General features: G+C 50.9%; 6 protein-coding genes across 6 annotated transcripts; 4 read left to right on the top strand and 2 right to left on the bottom strand.

The window, feature by feature from the left end:
- Positions 1-3,134: 3,134 nt before the first annotated feature.
- On the bottom strand, positions 3,135-3,431 carry SEPMUDRAFT_112324 (uncharacterized protein; the record flags this gene model as incomplete). Its single annotated transcript, XM_016900970.1, has 2 exons — positions 3,135-3,200; positions 3,285-3,431. 2 exons carry the CDS (start codon positions 3,429-3,431, stop codon positions 3,135-3,137), a joined length of 213 nt encoding a protein of 70 aa, XP_016764385.1.
- Positions 3,432-4,442: 1,011 nt separating this feature from the next.
- SEPMUDRAFT_145554 (glycosyltransferase family 66 protein) lies at positions 4,443-7,029 on the top strand. Its single transcript, XM_016903128.1, has 4 exons — positions 4,443-4,639; positions 4,703-4,783; positions 4,858-6,522; positions 6,576-7,029. The coding sequence occupies exons 1-4, from the start codon at positions 4,468-4,470 to the stop codon at positions 6,944-6,946; spliced, it is 2,289 nt and encodes a 762-aa protein (XP_016764386.1). The 5' UTR covers positions 4,443-4,467; the 3' UTR covers positions 6,947-7,029.
- Positions 7,030-7,190: 161 nt separating this feature from the next.
- On the top strand, positions 7,191-8,388 carry SEPMUDRAFT_145555 (density-regulated protein DRP1). Its single transcript, XM_016903129.1, has 2 exons — positions 7,191-7,325; positions 7,434-8,388. Exons 1-2 carry the CDS (start codon positions 7,245-7,247, stop codon positions 7,932-7,934), a joined length of 582 nt encoding a protein of 193 aa, XP_016764387.1. The 5' UTR covers positions 7,191-7,244; the 3' UTR covers positions 7,935-8,388.
- A 1,663-nt stretch (positions 8,389-10,051) lies between these two features.
- Positions 10,052-11,082, top strand: SEPMUDRAFT_145556 (uncharacterized protein). Its single transcript, XM_016903130.1, has 2 exons — positions 10,052-10,379; positions 10,480-11,082. The coding sequence occupies exons 1-2, from the start codon at positions 10,295-10,297 to the stop codon at positions 11,028-11,030; spliced, it is 636 nt and encodes a 211-aa protein (XP_016764388.1). The 5' UTR covers positions 10,052-10,294; the 3' UTR covers positions 11,031-11,082.
- A 168-nt stretch (positions 11,083-11,250) lies between these two features.
- SEPMUDRAFT_145557 (uncharacterized protein) lies at positions 11,251-14,308 on the bottom strand. Its single transcript, XM_016903131.1, has one exon. The coding sequence runs from the start codon at positions 13,833-13,835 to the stop codon at positions 11,676-11,678; it is 2,160 nt and encodes a 719-aa protein (XP_016764389.1). The 5' UTR covers positions 13,836-14,308; the 3' UTR covers positions 11,251-11,675.
- A 629-nt stretch (positions 14,309-14,937) lies between these two features.
- SEPMUDRAFT_145558 (diphthamide biosynthesis protein) lies at positions 14,938-16,827 on the top strand (the record flags this gene model as incomplete). The annotated part of the gene is made up of 1 exon (XM_016903132.1): positions 14,938-16,827. A coding segment is annotated over one exon (1,849 nt), but the record flags the coding sequence as incomplete, so codon positions are not given.
- Positions 16,828-16,860: the final 33 nt, after the last annotated feature.

Below are 16,860 nucleotides of genomic sequence, written 5' to 3' on the forward strand. Positions count from 1 at the left end.
TAGGGAGACCCTCTCGAAGCTAGAGATTATAAGTCCCTATCGCTATATACCGGGACCGTTCTAGATATCGATACCTAGAGTCTTTAAGGAATACCGGCCTAGGAGGATAGAAGGTCCGTCCTAGTCGATACCGTAGGCGAGAATCTTCGTAGTTCGGGTGTCTATACTAGAGTCGCTAAGTTTCAACTAGAACTCGTAGGCGCTATAGTAGTAGGTTTCGTAGGTTAATAGCTATCTAAGTAACGGGAGTTAGGCCTCGATTCGGGGTAGGCCTATTTCTACTACTACCTTCTAGCTGATCGTAGTTACCTAGGCGTACGTATCGAGGGCGACCTGTATAGGTTTTATACCTTCGCTAGTAATAATAGTTCCTACTGTTTCGACAATGTCCCTAGATTTAATAGGTTAGGGCCCTATCGCGTCCTAAGTGTTCGTAACGAGCCTAATTAGTTTTTTAGCTAGACAGGGGTCCGATTAGGATTACCGCGCTTTAATAGGCAGTCTAGGCGAATGTAACCTATCTTGCCGTACTCGTAGCACTTTAGTCCCGAGTAATCCCCTTTGTCTAGAGCGGCTTTCGCGGCTGCGCCCGATTTCGGGGCTTTAGCCGCGTTAGTACGCAGCTCCCTAGCGTCCCTCCGGCGATCTCGATCTTTGGATTTTAGCTTGTTACTACTAGTCCGCCCTTTACCGCCTTAGGTCCTCGGGTAGTTCTTCTTGATCTAGGTCGCTAGGTTAACTAACTCGTCCCGTGTTTTAGAAATAGAATTGTAATCGACGATCCGTCGGTAGGTCTCCGGGTATAACCGGGCGAAGAACTAGTATAGCTACTACTCTAGAGTATACCGTTCTAGCTATACCTCGAGAGTCTCTAGGTATATTAGGAACTCCCTTAGAGACTAGTTAGTACGTTATTTGGCAGACGTATAGTCTAGGTAAGCCTAAAGCAGTCGAGCGTTAGGATCGTCTAGAAGGTTAAGTAGGAACTGCTTAAAGTTATCCTAAGTCGTATCCTTACGCTTAGCCTCGGTTATCCGCTACTAGTATATATACTAGCGGTCCTTCGGAGTATACCCCTTAGAGAGGTACTATATTACCTAGGTATACTTCTCGGCTTCCCGTTAGAAGGATCGTAGATTCTAGAGGAATACGACTTCGTACGATATTACGAAGTCGCTATATTCTTTTAAGGACCTCCCCTTATATTCGCTAGGGGCTTTTACCGAGCGTTTAGGAGGAGGGGCAATATCGGTTTCTATAGTATACCGCTTATAACCGCGGCTACTCTAGAGGTCGGCTACTTCTTAGATTAGTAGTAGACGTTCCTTTTCCGCCCGTAGGCAGGCGATGTCTTTCTAAAGGTCGCTTAGCTCCTCGCGTTTAACGATAATTTCCGGCTCGGAATCGTTCGCGTCTTCTAGCTAGATACTAGCGAGAGCTTCTATAGATTCCTCCTAGTCGAGTAGTTCCTAAACTCGTCCTACTTCGATATCCGTAGAGGAAGATTGTTTAGTAGAGGCCTGTTCTAGTATAGAGGGGTTCTCCGGCGAGTCGCTAGGATTCTGTCTAGTAGAACGTCCTCCTACTATTGTTCGGACCTTTCCTTTATAGTTAAGGTACAAGAGTTATTATATAATAGTTCTATAAGCGTAAGGGTATACATAATAGAGGTCCGAGGTATAAAAGGTATAAACAATATATAGCTTACTATCTAAGGTATAATAACTCTGCCCTTCCTTCCTAGAGGAGGGCCCTCGCTATATATACAAGCTATTCTATTGTCTACTCCTCGCTACCGGCACCGCCTCCTCTTAGGTAGCAGCCGATAACCGGTTCCCTTAGGAACCCTCTTGATTTAGAACGTCTCCGATCGGTAGGGTATCCCTTCTATACCGGATCGCCGGGGGTCTACGAGGGCTTCCCGTCCCGCGCGGTACGCCCCGCCCGCCTCGCCGGGGGTTCGCTAGGGCTTCTCTACCCTAGCGTGTTATAGGTGCCGGCAATTCTATATAGAAGACGGATAGTAACTAAATTTTGACCTTCTTACCGGAGCGTCCTTTACCGACGGTTACTACTACGGCAGCCGGCTACTACTACTATAAGGTAGGGTATTCAGGCAACAAGGACTCGTTACCGGCGTTGTCGTCGACCGCGTCGTCGACTATAGAATAGACCGTAGAATCGTCGATTATAATAGTATTAGAGGTACGCTTGCCTTAGTACGGCTATATCCGTAGACTAATCGGATCGTCCGGCGTAGGTAACTCGTTAAGCATACTAGTGTTATTCTACGCTAGATTGTAACTGTCTACCTCCTCTTGATTAGTTAATAGCTCTCGATTAGGGAATAGCTCTTCTAATGTCTTAATATAGCGGAAGCCGCTCGGCAGTATAGTAAACAGTAAAGATAGGTCTAGTAGGCTTGATTTCTCGGTAATATCGGTTATATCGGTATCGTCGATACCGTTCGGATCGTTCGTTGCCGTCGTTTCGTAGTTCGTTATAGTGCTTAATTGAACTAAGAGCCGTATCTTACGCATTTGTCGTCCGAATTTGGTAATATCGCGGTATAGTGTTAGTGTAAGTATATAGAAGCAATTGGAGAGGTATATATATACGTATCGTTACGTCGAAGTAAAGATATCCGGTATCGTAGATATCGTAGGTATTGTAGGAAAAGTCTGTATAGGAAGTAAGGTCAACCGGAACTATGTTAATCCGCGCCGAGCTATAACTCACACGCCGGACTATGACTCATACGTGCTTAGTCATTCCGAGTGTCCTTTGAAAGTGTCCTGCTCCTTGACTCTTGCTTCGGGTTGCGAGAGAGTATTTCAGGTACATGTACATTCCAAGCCTTTGGATCGAACCAATAACTCTATCTACTTGGAGCTCGGTTGCAAGTGCCGGTAACAGCCGGCGTTATGGTTCTACGGCTCGAGGAAAGCGGAACTTAGGGTGTCGTCGCTGTCGCAAATTGTCGGGCCTTTTAGATACTCTAGAGTCTGGGCTAACTATAGTTGCAAATGTTGCAAGCGACTAGTTTGGAAATGGCCCACTGTCATGAAGCCTCTACATCTTCAATGCCGCATGAGAATTTTGTTACTATTGTCCTCGTCTAGAGTAGCCTCTCCTTACAACGGCTCACGTTCAAAGTCAGTTCGCTGCTTGTGCAACAGGGTCTCAATATCGTCAGTCGCCTGTCAGGATATAAGAAGTGTAGATCAGCTTGGGTTGCATCGGGCTCTCCAGAGAGCTGCCAGTCGTGAAGTACCATCGATCACGGTCAGTTGCTCGTGTGAGTAGCTGATATGTGGAGTGTATGAAACTTTGACACCCAGAAAGGCAAGATGTCTCGTGGTCCGGTGTGCCTGGTATTCGCTTTCCGTGCTACCCAAGATCCAGATGCGCAGTCCAATTTCTTGGCCCATATAGTCTTCTTCCCACCCATCTCGACATACCGGATTCCAAGCTTCCACACGCCGACACTGTCATCGAAGAGACCCTCAAGATCATCAGAGTTCCTTGTCGATATTTCATATCATGAAGTGTCAGTCGACACTCATTGCCATCGTGATGGTGGCAACAGTCCATGCCCAGCGTGCATTCCGAGTGTCGTTGCCGGGCTTGACTTTGAAAGTAGAGTCCTCTTTCCGGCGGGATCCCGTCATCAAATTCCACCCGGATAATATGATAGAGTGTTGACATACAAGAAGGAGAAGAAGCCGAGTTAGTATCACCGCTCACCTCCTAGTATTTCCACTCGAGTGCTTGCTAAACATGATACTTAGGAACTTGCAAGGGTAGCCTCTTGGCTGAACAGGACCATGAAGTACTGCAAGTGGCTATATTGTCTATGGTGAGTTCTTCACAAACTTCTTTCCCGGTCACATCTCTCTTCTCGTCGCGCCATGCTGATCCAGGGTTTCGTAGCAGAATACCTAGGGCATTCTTCACCTGTGCCATAGAGTTTTCTGCTCTTGAGTATTTTTGCAGTAGACTGGCAAGAAATCTGGCATTTCCGTGGTCCAGCATAGGCACGCATAGGAGAAGATGGCAGAAGCCCTCTTCCTTGTGGGTGTGCTTGGGAGAACGGCTGGCTAGATGATCATTCATCCTCTACTGCGACTGAATGCGAGTGTGGTTGATGGTCGAGGTCATCAGAATGGTAGGATGAGGAGGTATATGTAGGAGGTACATGTAGGATGTAGGAGGTAGCGGATGTGGGAGGTGAGGACAGCTGGGAAACATGCGTCCACGGGCCGCGCCGACCCAGGGATCTCCATCCTTGGATGAGGACAGCTCTACTTAGCAGGACAGCTTCGACATTGCAGTGGTTGATGAATTAAATGTTGGACTGCTGTCTCCATGGACTCCGTCTGACCACCTCCACCCCCACCGACCTGACCTGACCCTCCACCGCCACCACCACCACCATCACCACCGCCCGCCGCGACGACCTCCATCATGGCAGTGGTGGACAATGGCCCCGTCGCTGGCACTGACTTCTTTTTGAAGGGGGAAAGTGGACGCAACACTCGAGGCTTGCTGCGATTCCTCATCCTGCTCACCATCGCCGCCGCCGCCGTCGCCGCCCGACTCTTCTCCGTCATTCGCTTCGAGAGCATCATCCACGAGTGTTAGTTCCATGGGAAGAGAAGCAGACAGGCTCCAGAAATATCGCTGACAACGTGTACAAAAGTCGACCCGTGGTTCAACTTCCGCGCAACAAAGTATCTTGTCTCCAATGGCTTCTACAAGTTCTGGGACTGGTTCGATGACAGTAAGATGATACCCACTCTATACATGTGTGTACACCCTGGAGACATCGGACATTGACGACTGCTGCGTGCACAGGAACATGGCATCCACTCGGGCGTGTCACTGGTGGCACCCTCTACCCCGGTCTCATGGTAACCTCCGGTGCCATATACCACGTCCTACGCACCCTTACTCTTCCCGTCGATATTCGGAACATTTGTGTGTTGCTCGCGCCTGCTTTCTCAGGCCTGACAGCGTTCGCAACCTACCTCCTCACTTCCGAGATGAGCGACAGTCCCTCAGCTGGTCTGCTGGCTGCCATCTTCATGGGCATTGCCCCTGGCTACATCAGTAGAAGTGTAGCAGGATCATACGATAACGAGGCCATTGCCATTTTCCTCCTCGTCTTCACCTTCTACCTGTGGATCAAGGCAGTAAAAGTGGGCAGCATCATGTGGGCGGCACTCTGTGCGCTCTTCTATGGATACATGGTCAGCGCCTGGGGAGGCTACGTTTTCATCACGAACCTGCTGCCTCTCCATGCCTTTGTGCTGATGCTCATGGGACGTTTCAGCCCACGGCTGTACGTGAGCTATACAACCTGGTACGCTCTAGGCACGTTGGCTAGCATGCAGATTCCTTTTGTTGGTTTCCTGCCAGTCAAGAGCAGCGACCACATGGCGGCACTCGGCATCTTCGGCCTCATTCAGCTCGTGGGATTCGCTGAGTATATTCGCTACCAGCTGCCCTCCAAGCAGTTCCAGACCTTGCTTTGGGCATCGGTGTTTATTGTGTTCGGTCTTGCATTCGGCGGACTGGTTTTGCTCACTGTATCCGGCACAATCGCACCATGGAGCGGACGATTCTACTCGCTGTGGGACACTGGCTACGCAAAGATCCACATCCCAATCATTGCATCCGTCTCCGAGCATCAGCCCACTGCATGGCCAGCTTTCTTCTTCGATCTCAACATGCTCATCTGGTTGTTCCCCGCTGGTGTCTACATGGCCTTCAGCGAACTCAAGGATGAGCAGGTCTTCATTGTCATTTACGCTGTGTTGGCCAGCTACTTCGCTGGAGTCATGGTGCGTCTCATGCTCACCTTGACTCCCATTGTCTGCGTGGCGGCAGCTATTGTGTTGAGCAAGATTTTGGATACGTTTCTGGTCTCGGCACAACCAAGTGTGCCATCGGACGCTCAAGCCAACGGTAGCGCCAAGGGATCTGCCGGCACGAAGGACAAGTCGGCTTCCATCGTTCCCGAGGCTCTGCGTTCAACGAAAGCTCCCCTGGTTGGCATCTACAGCTACCTGTCCAAGTCATTGATCACTGGTACCGTCACCACATACTTGCTCCTCTTCGTGCTTCACTGCACATGGGTGACGTCGAATGCATACTCTTCGCCCTCCGTCGTGCTGGCCTCCAGACTGCCAGACGGCAGCCAACACATCATCGACGACTACCGCGAGGCTTACCAATGGCTGCGCCAGAACACGAAGCAAGACGCCAAGATCATGAGCTGGTGGGACTATGGCTACCAGATTGGTGGCATGGCAGATCGTCCTACTCTTGTCGACAACAACACGTGGAACAACACGCACATTGCCACTGTCGGTAAAGCCATGTCCAGTAGGGAGGAAGTATCGTATCCGATCATGAAGCAGCACGAAGTCGACTATGTTCTCGTGGTCTTTGGTGGACTTCTCGGATACTCCGGAGACGACATCAACAAGTTCTTGTGGATGGTCAGAATCGCAGAAGGTAAGAGGATTGTTCTTCGATTCTGTTCTTCGGCTGCTAATGATAATGAATAGGTATTTGGCCGGATGAGGTCAAGGAGCGAGACTTCTTCACCGCTAGAGGCGAGTACCGCGTGGACGATGAGGCCACTCCAACCATGAGAAACTCGCTCATGTACAAGATGAGCTACTACAACTACCACTCGTTATTCCCCGCCGGTCAGGCGACTGATCGCGTGCGCGGGTCCAAACTTCCCGCAGTTGGCCCAGAACTCTCCACGGTCGAGGAGGCATTTACCAGCGAGAACTGGATTATCAGAATTTACAAGGTCAAAGACCTCGACAACCTGGGTAGAAGTCACCAGGAAGCGGTTGCATTCGACAAGGGCAACAAGAGAAAGAAGGCAGGCAAGCGCAAGGGTGCACGCGTGCTTCGAGTAGACTAAAGCAGACGACTCCCAAAAGCGCTTCTGTAATATAGCCGTCACTTCTAGAGAGTACATGTACTTTACCTACAAAAATGCCAAGCACTATCATCTGATGATCCTCTCTGCCCGCACGACCCCTCCATAGAAACGTTCTGACTTACCCCACCACACACCTACCTCTCCTACAGGTACCTCCCACTCCACTCCACTCTCTTCCTCGCAATTCACTTGCACATGCGTCTGTCCCTACAGCCACAACATTGACACACACAACACCACCACCACCACCACCAATTCACACTCGTTCGTGCCTGTCATGGCAGAAACGGCCTCCGCGACCGATCTGCAGCCTCCGCGCAACATCCTCTACTGTGGAGTCTGCACTCTGCCTCCGGAAGTAGGTATGGCGTCTAGCATCACCGTTTCTTTCACTTTCCCCTTCTTCCTGTTTCCCATGGAGCCCCCTTCCGTATATAGACGCTCAGCTCACCTTTTCCCCCACCAGTACTGTGAATTCGGCGGCACCACCAAAAAGTGCGAGGAATGGCTGTCTACCAATGCCCCCACACTCCACTCCCAACTCTACTCCGAGGCTGCCCTCTCGGCCAATCTCAGCACCCTCTCCGTCGACGCACAAAAACGCGCCGAAAAAGACGCTCAGAAGAAGGCTGCCAAAGCTGAAGCAGCCGAAGCGCGCGATGCAGAAAAACGAGCGACTTCAAAGATCATCATCAAGAGAGTTGAACGTAACAAGAGGAAATATGTAACCGAGATTCAGGGCTTGGAGGCCTTTGGACTGGAGCTGAAGAAGGTAGCGAAGGAGTTTGGAAAGAAATTCGCAACAGGAAGTTCAGTCACGAAGACGGCGAGTGGTGGGGAGGAAATCACAGTGCAGGGGGACGTTGCTGAGGATGTGGCGGAGTGGTTGGCGGATACGGGTAAGGTGCCCGAGGATAACGTGGAGATTGTGGAGGATAAGAAGAAGAAGAGTGCGCCGCAGGTTTGATTGAGCATGATGGGGCGATGATGTGAATCGCGTGGTTGAGAAGAAATGGAGATGTGAATGTTTTGGCACCAAGATGCATGGCGGGTTGCAGGACATTTGCTTGCTGACTTGTCAGCAAATACATGCTACTGGCCTTGGGGATACGGCAGAAGAAGCACGAAGCAGAAGACGACCAGACACGCGGCGATGGGATGTAGTTCCATCAGAGAGAAAGATGGGATTCGCACGCAAAATCCAAGATGAAGCTACCTACGCATATGCTTCTGCCTCTTACCAATCGATCACGCCAGCCCCTAAGGACTTGAAATAGTCTACCTACATTTGCAATCTGATCACTCAATAGTCATGGCGTACCTGATACTCCTCTCAAACCCCGCCGCACAAGATCTCCGACAAACATAGACTAGGGCGCCGCAGAATACCGGCCACTTGAATAGGCAGCTCACTCACTCACATACATGCACCTACAAGTATGTCGTATCGGTTCGTATCTGGCACTACAGCTTGTTCTCATCTTGAATTGAACCTTCGGCTCTATGAGTCTTCGGTTACAAATACGACCATATCCGTCAAATTCATAAACAAAGTTCTTTGTTGGCTAGAGTACTGGAATGCATCACTCGAAGTGCTCTTTGTTGTAGCATCGCAACAGGCATCGGTCTACAATGCTCGCCGGATACTCTCTAACAAAGGAGCCTGGGGGAGCCGAGTTCAAGCATTATTTCCTAGGGCCTGAAACTATTTCAAGAGAAAACATCTAACCCCTGAACGAAACGCGTTCTATACAGCCTTCTACGTCAATGAGTCACAACGATCCGTTAATTGCGTCTCTGCCGCTACCGATGGAGACTGCGAGAAATACCCAGGTGCGACGTCAGACTTTGTTGGAGTTTATCGCCTCCGGTGTCGTGAGCTGTAAGCATACACTGGAAAGGAGATGGCAGCGACCATGTACATATACGACCTTTTGCTGACATAAAGCTTGGTGGCATACAGGGCTTTCGAGCAAAGAGATCAGTCGTAATGCCGGACGTTGGCAATCACTCTATCGCAATTGGTGGCTAGCGCAAAATACGAAGGTCGAGAGGCTAGATGCTGATGGAGCTGGAACCAAACCACTCGGGACTCGGAAATACACCGCCAGTGAAATCACAGATATACTTCCCTTTTCCCCAAAGACTTGGACCTCCACGATCACGAAGACTGTGTTGATGCAAGAACCTCAGATCACTACACAGCAAAGCATCATTACCGTATTCCAGACATCAACGGGAGCTCCTTATCTCACTCCCCGTATCGAGACGCTTCACAATTTATCATGTCTTGGTCCGGGATCTTTCCCGCTTTTGCTCCTGATTCTGGCGTTTCTAGGCTGGCTTCTCTGGAAATCCGCATGTTTCTGTCTACGCCGTCAGCGCAGCGTCAGAGTGCAGCGAGGAGATCATGCACTGTCTCATTCTGGTGGGCTCCATGAGACAATCTTACATCCAGCAAACATCAATGCATCACTTTTAGATCGGTTTGCTCTTGTTATCAAGAGTCTCCTGCCTGGACTTCGGAGTGGTCAGCTACTCACAGGCCATACTGGAACAGCAACGACCGATCATCTGAAGCCAGAAAAGGGGACTATTATGCAAAGCTGGATCAATCTCTCGCTGTCAGAAGATGGTATCTCATCCTCTGAAGTACAAGACAACACCTCTCCTCTCTTCTCCGCACCGACCAACTACACCATCGCAGGAGACCTGACCGTAGTACACGACTCCCCGCCAGGCACAAAGGCAATAATCAAAGGGAACCTCGTACTGAACGCTTCGATTCCCAATGCCCAACCAACAACAGGTCTGAAGGCATGGCTACCGTGGAACAGAGATTCTACACCAAAGCAAGTTCTCATCGATGTTACTCAATCAAATTTGCAACCCTCTCAAGCAGAGAAGGAGGAGAAACCCCCCAAAACCTGCCAGACCGAGGAAGTGATGCCGAAATCTCCTCTTTCCTTCTCTACTACTACTGGAGCCAACAACTCTTCTTCTTCTTCCCCTTCTTCTTCTAAGAACAACCCCACCAGCAACCCCGAAAAAGTGATTTCTCCCAAAGCATCTCGAACAATGATACTTTCCCTCGCACACCTCCGCAATGAGAACGCTGCCCAAGCGAGGGAACTTATACACCTCCGCAACGAGAACGCTGCCCAAGCGAGGGAACTTGTTTCTTTGAAGAAAAAACTCGCCCACTATCACCACTACGAGGAGCAGCAAGAACGCAAAGAAGAAATACAGCAACAACAACAGTTCGAAATTTCCGAGTTGGAAAAAGGTATTACGTTCCGGGATTCGAAACTGGACGAACAGAATGAAATGTTCCAAACATGGAAGGATTTGGTGCATACCCTGACAGGGGGGTTGCGAGAGATTAGGAGGGAAAATGAGGAGTTGAAAGAGAGTAAGTTTTATTTTGTTTCTTTTTCCTTTTCTTGGAGGGTGCGTATGATATGGTGTGTTGGTATGGTCTTGCTAACTTGGATTCTTTTTGATATCTATAGAACTCAAGCAGCAACAGCAACAGAAAGAGCAGCAGCAGCAGGATCTACCACAGAAAGCAGCTGAATCTAACGCTTCTGGTCTACCCGACTCCGTGCGATTCCACTCGGAGAATCCTGTCGGAAATTCCGCATTGAAGCATCATACTGGAGAAGACCAAGAAATAGAAGATGCATCCGACGATGCATCTGACGATCAACCCAACATCAATACCCCAGAAGAAGTAGAAACAGAAGCATTCAATCACAATGACCGCGGAAAAGATGATGACGCCAAAAACACTCTCGAAAACGAAATTCAAAATCTACTCCAAGCGGCGGCAAGTTTGCCCGGGTTGAAGCTGTCCCCCAGTAGGAGAGGGAGAGACGGTGTTGGAGAAGATGAAGGAGGAAGAGGAAGAGGAAGAGGAAGAGGAAGAGGAGACGACACTCTCAAAGTAGAGAAGAAAGAAAACAAAAAATCAGAAGAGGATGATGATGATGGAGAAAAAGACATCTTTCAGAAACAGAGAGATCTCATGAGGGCAAAGTATCCTTCGTCGGACGAAGAATAAGAAGAAGGAGAAGGTGAAGATGATAATAATAATAATAAAGATGATGATAGGGAAGGGGGAGGGGGCAAATAGGGGTAAAACAAGCAAAGGGATCTGAGAGTGAAGGGATCGCGTACAGAAGAGGGACATGATTGATCCAAAACCCTGTACTGCTACCTTGTTCATCATTGAAAGCACAATAGTATAGATATGAAGAATGTTGATGTTTTTATTGTTAATGGTTGTTGTATGTTGTCATTGATACTTGCATGATTGATGTTTCATGCAAAGCCTATTCTATTCCTATTCTTACATCAAAAAAGGAAACTGGGGGGTATCTCTGTTCATCATTGCACTGACACACACACATAAAAAAAAGTAGTGGTGGTAGTGGCGGTGGTGGTGGTAGTGGTAGTGGTAGTGGTACCTCCTAGTGGTAGTAGGGAGGGGCATGAGCAAAAATGGCCGGCCACTTTGTTTTTTTGCTTCTTCGCGCCCATCCCATCGCTGCGTGATACAATCCATCATTTTTCGTCAATAAAAGCCAAGCATTTCGGTATGTTGGCATGTATATATATGCATGCATGCACCTGGGTTTTTTTCTTTTTCTTTGTCGATCCTCCTATTTCACATCTCCAGCTATTCGTCACGTGCTTGGCAGGCAGATCACGAATAGAACCTTCCCGGAGGAGGTCCCGCAGTGTGTGATCGTTGCTGCTGTACGGGATTCATCGCCTGTTGTGGCCGTCTGATGCCCCCATCACCGGATGATGGATGGCCATAGTCGTTGAAGGTATTGTGGACAGATGATGGCAGAGGCCGTGTATGATGTGGCTCGATCGGTGCAGTGGCGCTTCGCTGTGGTACTTGACGCACGTTGCCAAAGTAGTTGTTGTCGGCGCCTGGTCCACCTGCCACGGTAATATTTCGACGTGGACCTCCCTGCATGATCGGTTCTGATGGCGCAGAATTCATGGATGTGCTCGTGGCGGGGTTGAAAGCAACGTAAGCGCCGCCGGTGGTGAGCGCGGGTGTTCGTGTGACAGGCATGCGGTGAGACGGTTGTGTGGTCATCTCATAGCTGTGCTGCTGTTGCCGCTGCTGTGGAGGCGGAGCTTGGACCGGCGCCGGCGAGTATGGCCTGTGGAAGCTCGTGTTGGAGGGCTGGCGCACCGCATTCCGATTGACGGGCTGTTGTTGCTGGATGCTGTTCCAGTATGCCTCGTCTACTTGGGGACCAGCGTGGAAGCCTCCCGCAGTATTCGATCGTGGAGGAGGCGCATAAGGTCCTTCATTCGTCTCCTGACTCGGAAACGTGGTGGCGACTTGCGGTTCCGGATCATATGTTTGTGGTGTCATGGTCCGCATGGGAGTCGGGCCTCGGGCCACAGGGGGCGCTCGAGGATAGCCTGGACCCACGCCAGGTGAGTATGGTGGTCTGGCTGACGAGAACGAACGAGCCGAGTGTTGCGAACTCTGCGAGCCATTTCGCTCGTGCCATGGCTGCTGCAGAGATGCATACGAGCCCTGACGTGGAATCGGGCCATGTGGGAGTGGTGGCAGAGGCGGCTCACTCTGCGCAGGCATGCTCGCATTGTGTAAGAGGGGCGCTTCGGTGGTATAGCTGGGCGCATTGGACCATGCGGATGCCGAGGTGTCTGTCCTCGTCATATCCGGACGGCGCTCTACCTGGCCCAGATCAGGCAGTGTGGGTTGCCGCGTCATTCGATGAGAGCCATCTCGGGTGGGAGGCTGGCTGGAATATGGCGGCAGCGTGGACATGGTGCTGTCCGTGGCTTGCCTGCGAAGGGTCACATCGGGCAGTTTGCCGTCGTTGGCGACATCTGGGGAGCCCAAATTGGGCAAGGTCGGCTGCTTCTTGATTCCAATCTGGGATGTGGCAGGTGGCAGCTCGCCCGTCCTCTGTCTCTTGAGCTCTGCCTTTTCCTCCTCTTTCCGCTTCTTGCGTTCTTCGTCCTCAATGGCCTTTTGCACCTTGGTGGAAACGATGCGTTCCAGCCGTTTGTCGATTTTGCGTCTGCAGTAGATCTTCAAGGTGCCGTCTCTCTGCGGGATGTAATGCCAGAGGAAGGTGAGGTAGAGGATAGCAGATGCAATCAGACTCAAGGCGCTGAAGACCCAGATGACCAGGGTGAACAACATGCTGAAGTAGATGATGGCCTGTCGCTGATCTTTGTCCCACAGGGCGCCAATATTGACGAAGAATTGCTCAAAGGGCGAGTGATCGGCATCCGCAGCGGGCACAATGTCGGCTCGAAGCACAGCGTACAGTGTCATGGCATTGACACCAATACGAGGCCCCTCGGCGAGAATGACGCGGATGGTGGTCTGAAAGGAAAAGTAGACGAAGAGGGCGACGTAGTCGGCGCCCTTTCTGCTCTTGGTCAAGGCATTGAAGACGAGGAAGCGCTTGAAGCCGCGTCGGCGCATGCTCTGCACATTGACAGCCAGAGGGTCCAGAAAGCTCTCTGCCACGCCTCCTCTTCGCAGGACGCGTATGGCTCGGATCCATTCATAGAAGCACAAGGCCCACGACAGGCAGATACAGATGGCGAAGATCCACTTGCTGTATTTCAAGTCCAGAGCCGGCTGGACCTGACTGCTCCAGCGATCAAAGGCAAGCAGATTGACAGCAGTGAAGGTGTCGACAGCGTAGACGGCAATGCCGATCAGAGCCATGAACCAGAGCCAGATGTATGCTAACACGGTCCAGACGGAGTTGCAGCGGAAGTCGGTCAAGGTGAGGTAGTCCCATTTTGCAGTGTGTTCGGGCTCGCCTTTCTCGCGCTCGCTGAGGCAGCCCATGGCGAGTGGGGGGAAGGCGGTATTATCGTTGTGGTAAGGTTATGCTCGGGCCGGCTGAGCAGTAGTAGATGTTGTACATGCGCATGCATTCGTTGGCGCACATGCAGTACTGGAGAGATTGCTCGCAGCGGGTGCGGTATGGGCGGTAGGTAGGCAGTCTGACCGGCAGACGGGATGCGAATTCGAAGAGTTGGGGTCGTCGTCGTAAGGAGCGTGAGTCAGGTAAGGTAAGGTAGCGATCGTGTGTAAGTGGTGTTCTAGCGACGGAAAGAGTCGCTGGAGGGTGGAATGTGGTGTCGCATGCTGGTGCCGTGTGGCGGGCAGTCTTTGTTCGAGTGACAGACAATGAATGTGCTGCTGATGATAAAGGCCGTCTTCTCCCGCTGCTGGCGACAAAGGATACGGCGGTGGTATTCGTAGAGTGTCGGCGCTGCGGTTGCGGCTGAGGAGGAGGAGGAGGAGGATGCGGGAGAAGGTGGTGGTGGTGGAGGAGGAGGAGGAAGTCGAGTGGTGGTGGTGTAGGTCGAGTGGTGGTGGTTGTCGCAAGGGAGAGTATTCGCGCTGGAGGAGCAGCGCTCTAGCCGGTGTGGCACGACAATGCGAGGAGAAGAGGGAGACAATGCAGAGGAGAGAGAATCGATGCGGCTATTGTCGTCGCTTCACTGGCTTCCTCACTTCTTCCATTGATTCGTCTGGCGCGGCAAACGGGAAGTGATTACTCCACCACGAAGCGCCTGTGCGACGAGGAGTGATGTCTTTCTCGTTTCACTTCGCTTTCATCAGATCAGGTACATAGGAGGTACATGTATGATGTATATACATGTACCTTGAAACATTGCCTTAACACATTGATTATATATTGATTGTACATTGATTACACATTGATAAGAAACTTGGAAGCTTGAACTGGAACTGGTCTCGGCAGTCGGCCCAGCATTCAGGTACCCGTGAAACTAGTCGTCTAGCGCTGACGCCCGGAGCAATTCACTTCTCGACCAATCATCACGCAGGAATATTCTTTCCATGTGAGTCTTTACCATTCATCACCAAGAATAGTAGTTCTCAACCACACGAACGGGAAGAAAAACAAAAAAAACAGAAACATGGCCCACAGTGCTCCCATCCTGTCGACCCCCGCAGAACACATTCTCCAAGAACCCACTCCACAGGTCGTGCAGTCCCGCGAACAAGGCGTATTATCCGAAGAACAACTATATCTGCAGTATGAAATCAAGCGCACCATCAGCGAAATCCGTGCAGGCCAATGGAAACGCATCGCTCTCCAATTTCCCGATGACATGTTGGTAGATGCCCCGCGAGTGTTTGAACGATTGCGAGATGGGTTGAAGCACGAGAGAGCCGCGCGAGCAGCAGCAGCAGCATCAGAAAACGAAGACGAAAAAAATGAAGAAAAAGAGGAAAAAGTGTGCATCCTCGGCGACACGTCGTACGGGTCCTGTTGCGTCGACGAGGTAGCCGCCGAGCACACCGACGCCGATGTGGTTGTGCATTATGGTCGAGCATGCCTCTCCCCAACCGCTCGTTTACCCGTCATTTACGTTTTCACGGCCAAATCGCTGCATCTGGATGCCGTGGTGGCGAGTTTCAAGGAGACATACCCCCCCTCATCGCAAGCAGAGGAGAAAGTGTGTTTGATGGCCGATATTCCCTATTCGCATCACTTGGACGAATTACATCGCAGACTCACGGAAGAAGAAGGCTATGGGCACATTTTCAAAACTTCCATTATTCACGATCCTGCATCTTTGATTCCGAATCGGACCACACCAGTCACTACCACTGGAGAAGGAGGGGAAGGGGGAGGAAGCGATGAAGCTGCTGCCAGTGCTGCTCTAAAAGAATACTCCATTTTCCACATTTCCGAACCCCCGACTTCCCTCCTCCTCATCCTCTCCTCCCGCATCAAATCCCTCCACATCTTCCCCACCACCACCCCTGCCTCTTCCTCTTCCTCTCCCTCTTCTTCCTCTGACTCCCCTCCACCACCAACCCACCTCGCCTCCACAACCACCACCCCCCTCCTCCGACGACGCTACGCCCTCATAACCCGCCTCTCCACAATCCCCATTTTCGGGATCCTCATCAACACCCTCTCCGTCTCCCACTACCTCCTGGCCCTCCAACACTGCCAACACCTAATCCGCGCCTCCGGCAAAAAAAGTTATACCTTTGTCGTAGGAAAAATTAATGCGGCCAAACTGGCCAATTTTTCCGAAATTGGGGGTTGGGTCGTGATTGGGTGTTGGGAAAGTTCGCTCCTGGAGAATGGGAGCAAAGAGTTTTTTCGTCCGGTTATTACGCCGTGGGAATTGGAGGTCGCGTTGATGAGGGATGGGGAGAGGGTTTGGGGGGGAGAGTGGGTGGGGGATTTTGGGGAGGTTTTGGAGAGGGGGAGGGGGAAGAAGAAGAAATTTGAAGATGGGGAGGGGGATGGGGATGTTGATCATGAAGGTCTCACGGAAGAAGACGAAGAAGAAGAATCCTCCTCCGACTCGGAATCCTCCCCACCAGACTTTGATCTCCGAACAGGACAATACGTCTCTCATTCTCGACCCATGGGTCATCCTCGTCGTCGTCAACAACATTCCCAACCCAACCCCCAACTTCCATCCACATCCACAACAACAACAACCCAACTAACCCACCACCCCAAAACCTCTTCAGCTCTAACAACCACACCCTTCCACATCAACGGCCACCTCTCCCCCGCAGCAGAATATCTCTCTTCACAACGGACGTGGACAGGGTTAGGAAGTGATTTTTCTCATTCTTCTCATTCTCATCATGCAGATGCAGATGCAGATGGAGCATCAATTGCATATGAACGGGATGAAAATGGAAAAATTCGAGGGGCGGAAATGGAGGAGGGGAGAAAGGGGGTGGCCAAGGGGTATCGAGTTGGAGATGGAGATGATGGGAGGGAGGGGTGATGGGAGAAGAAGATGAAGATGACGAGAGAAAAGAATAAGAGGGAAGAATCTAGATTTTCTTCATTGGGGAAACT

The sequence above is a fragment of the Sphaerulina musiva genome (genome assembly GCF_000320565.1).
Source record: "Sphaerulina musiva SO2202 unplaced genomic scaffold SEPMUscaffold_1, whole genome shotgun sequence".
NCBI lineage: Eukaryota > Fungi > Ascomycota > Dothideomycetes > Mycosphaerellales > Mycosphaerellaceae > Sphaerulina > Sphaerulina musiva.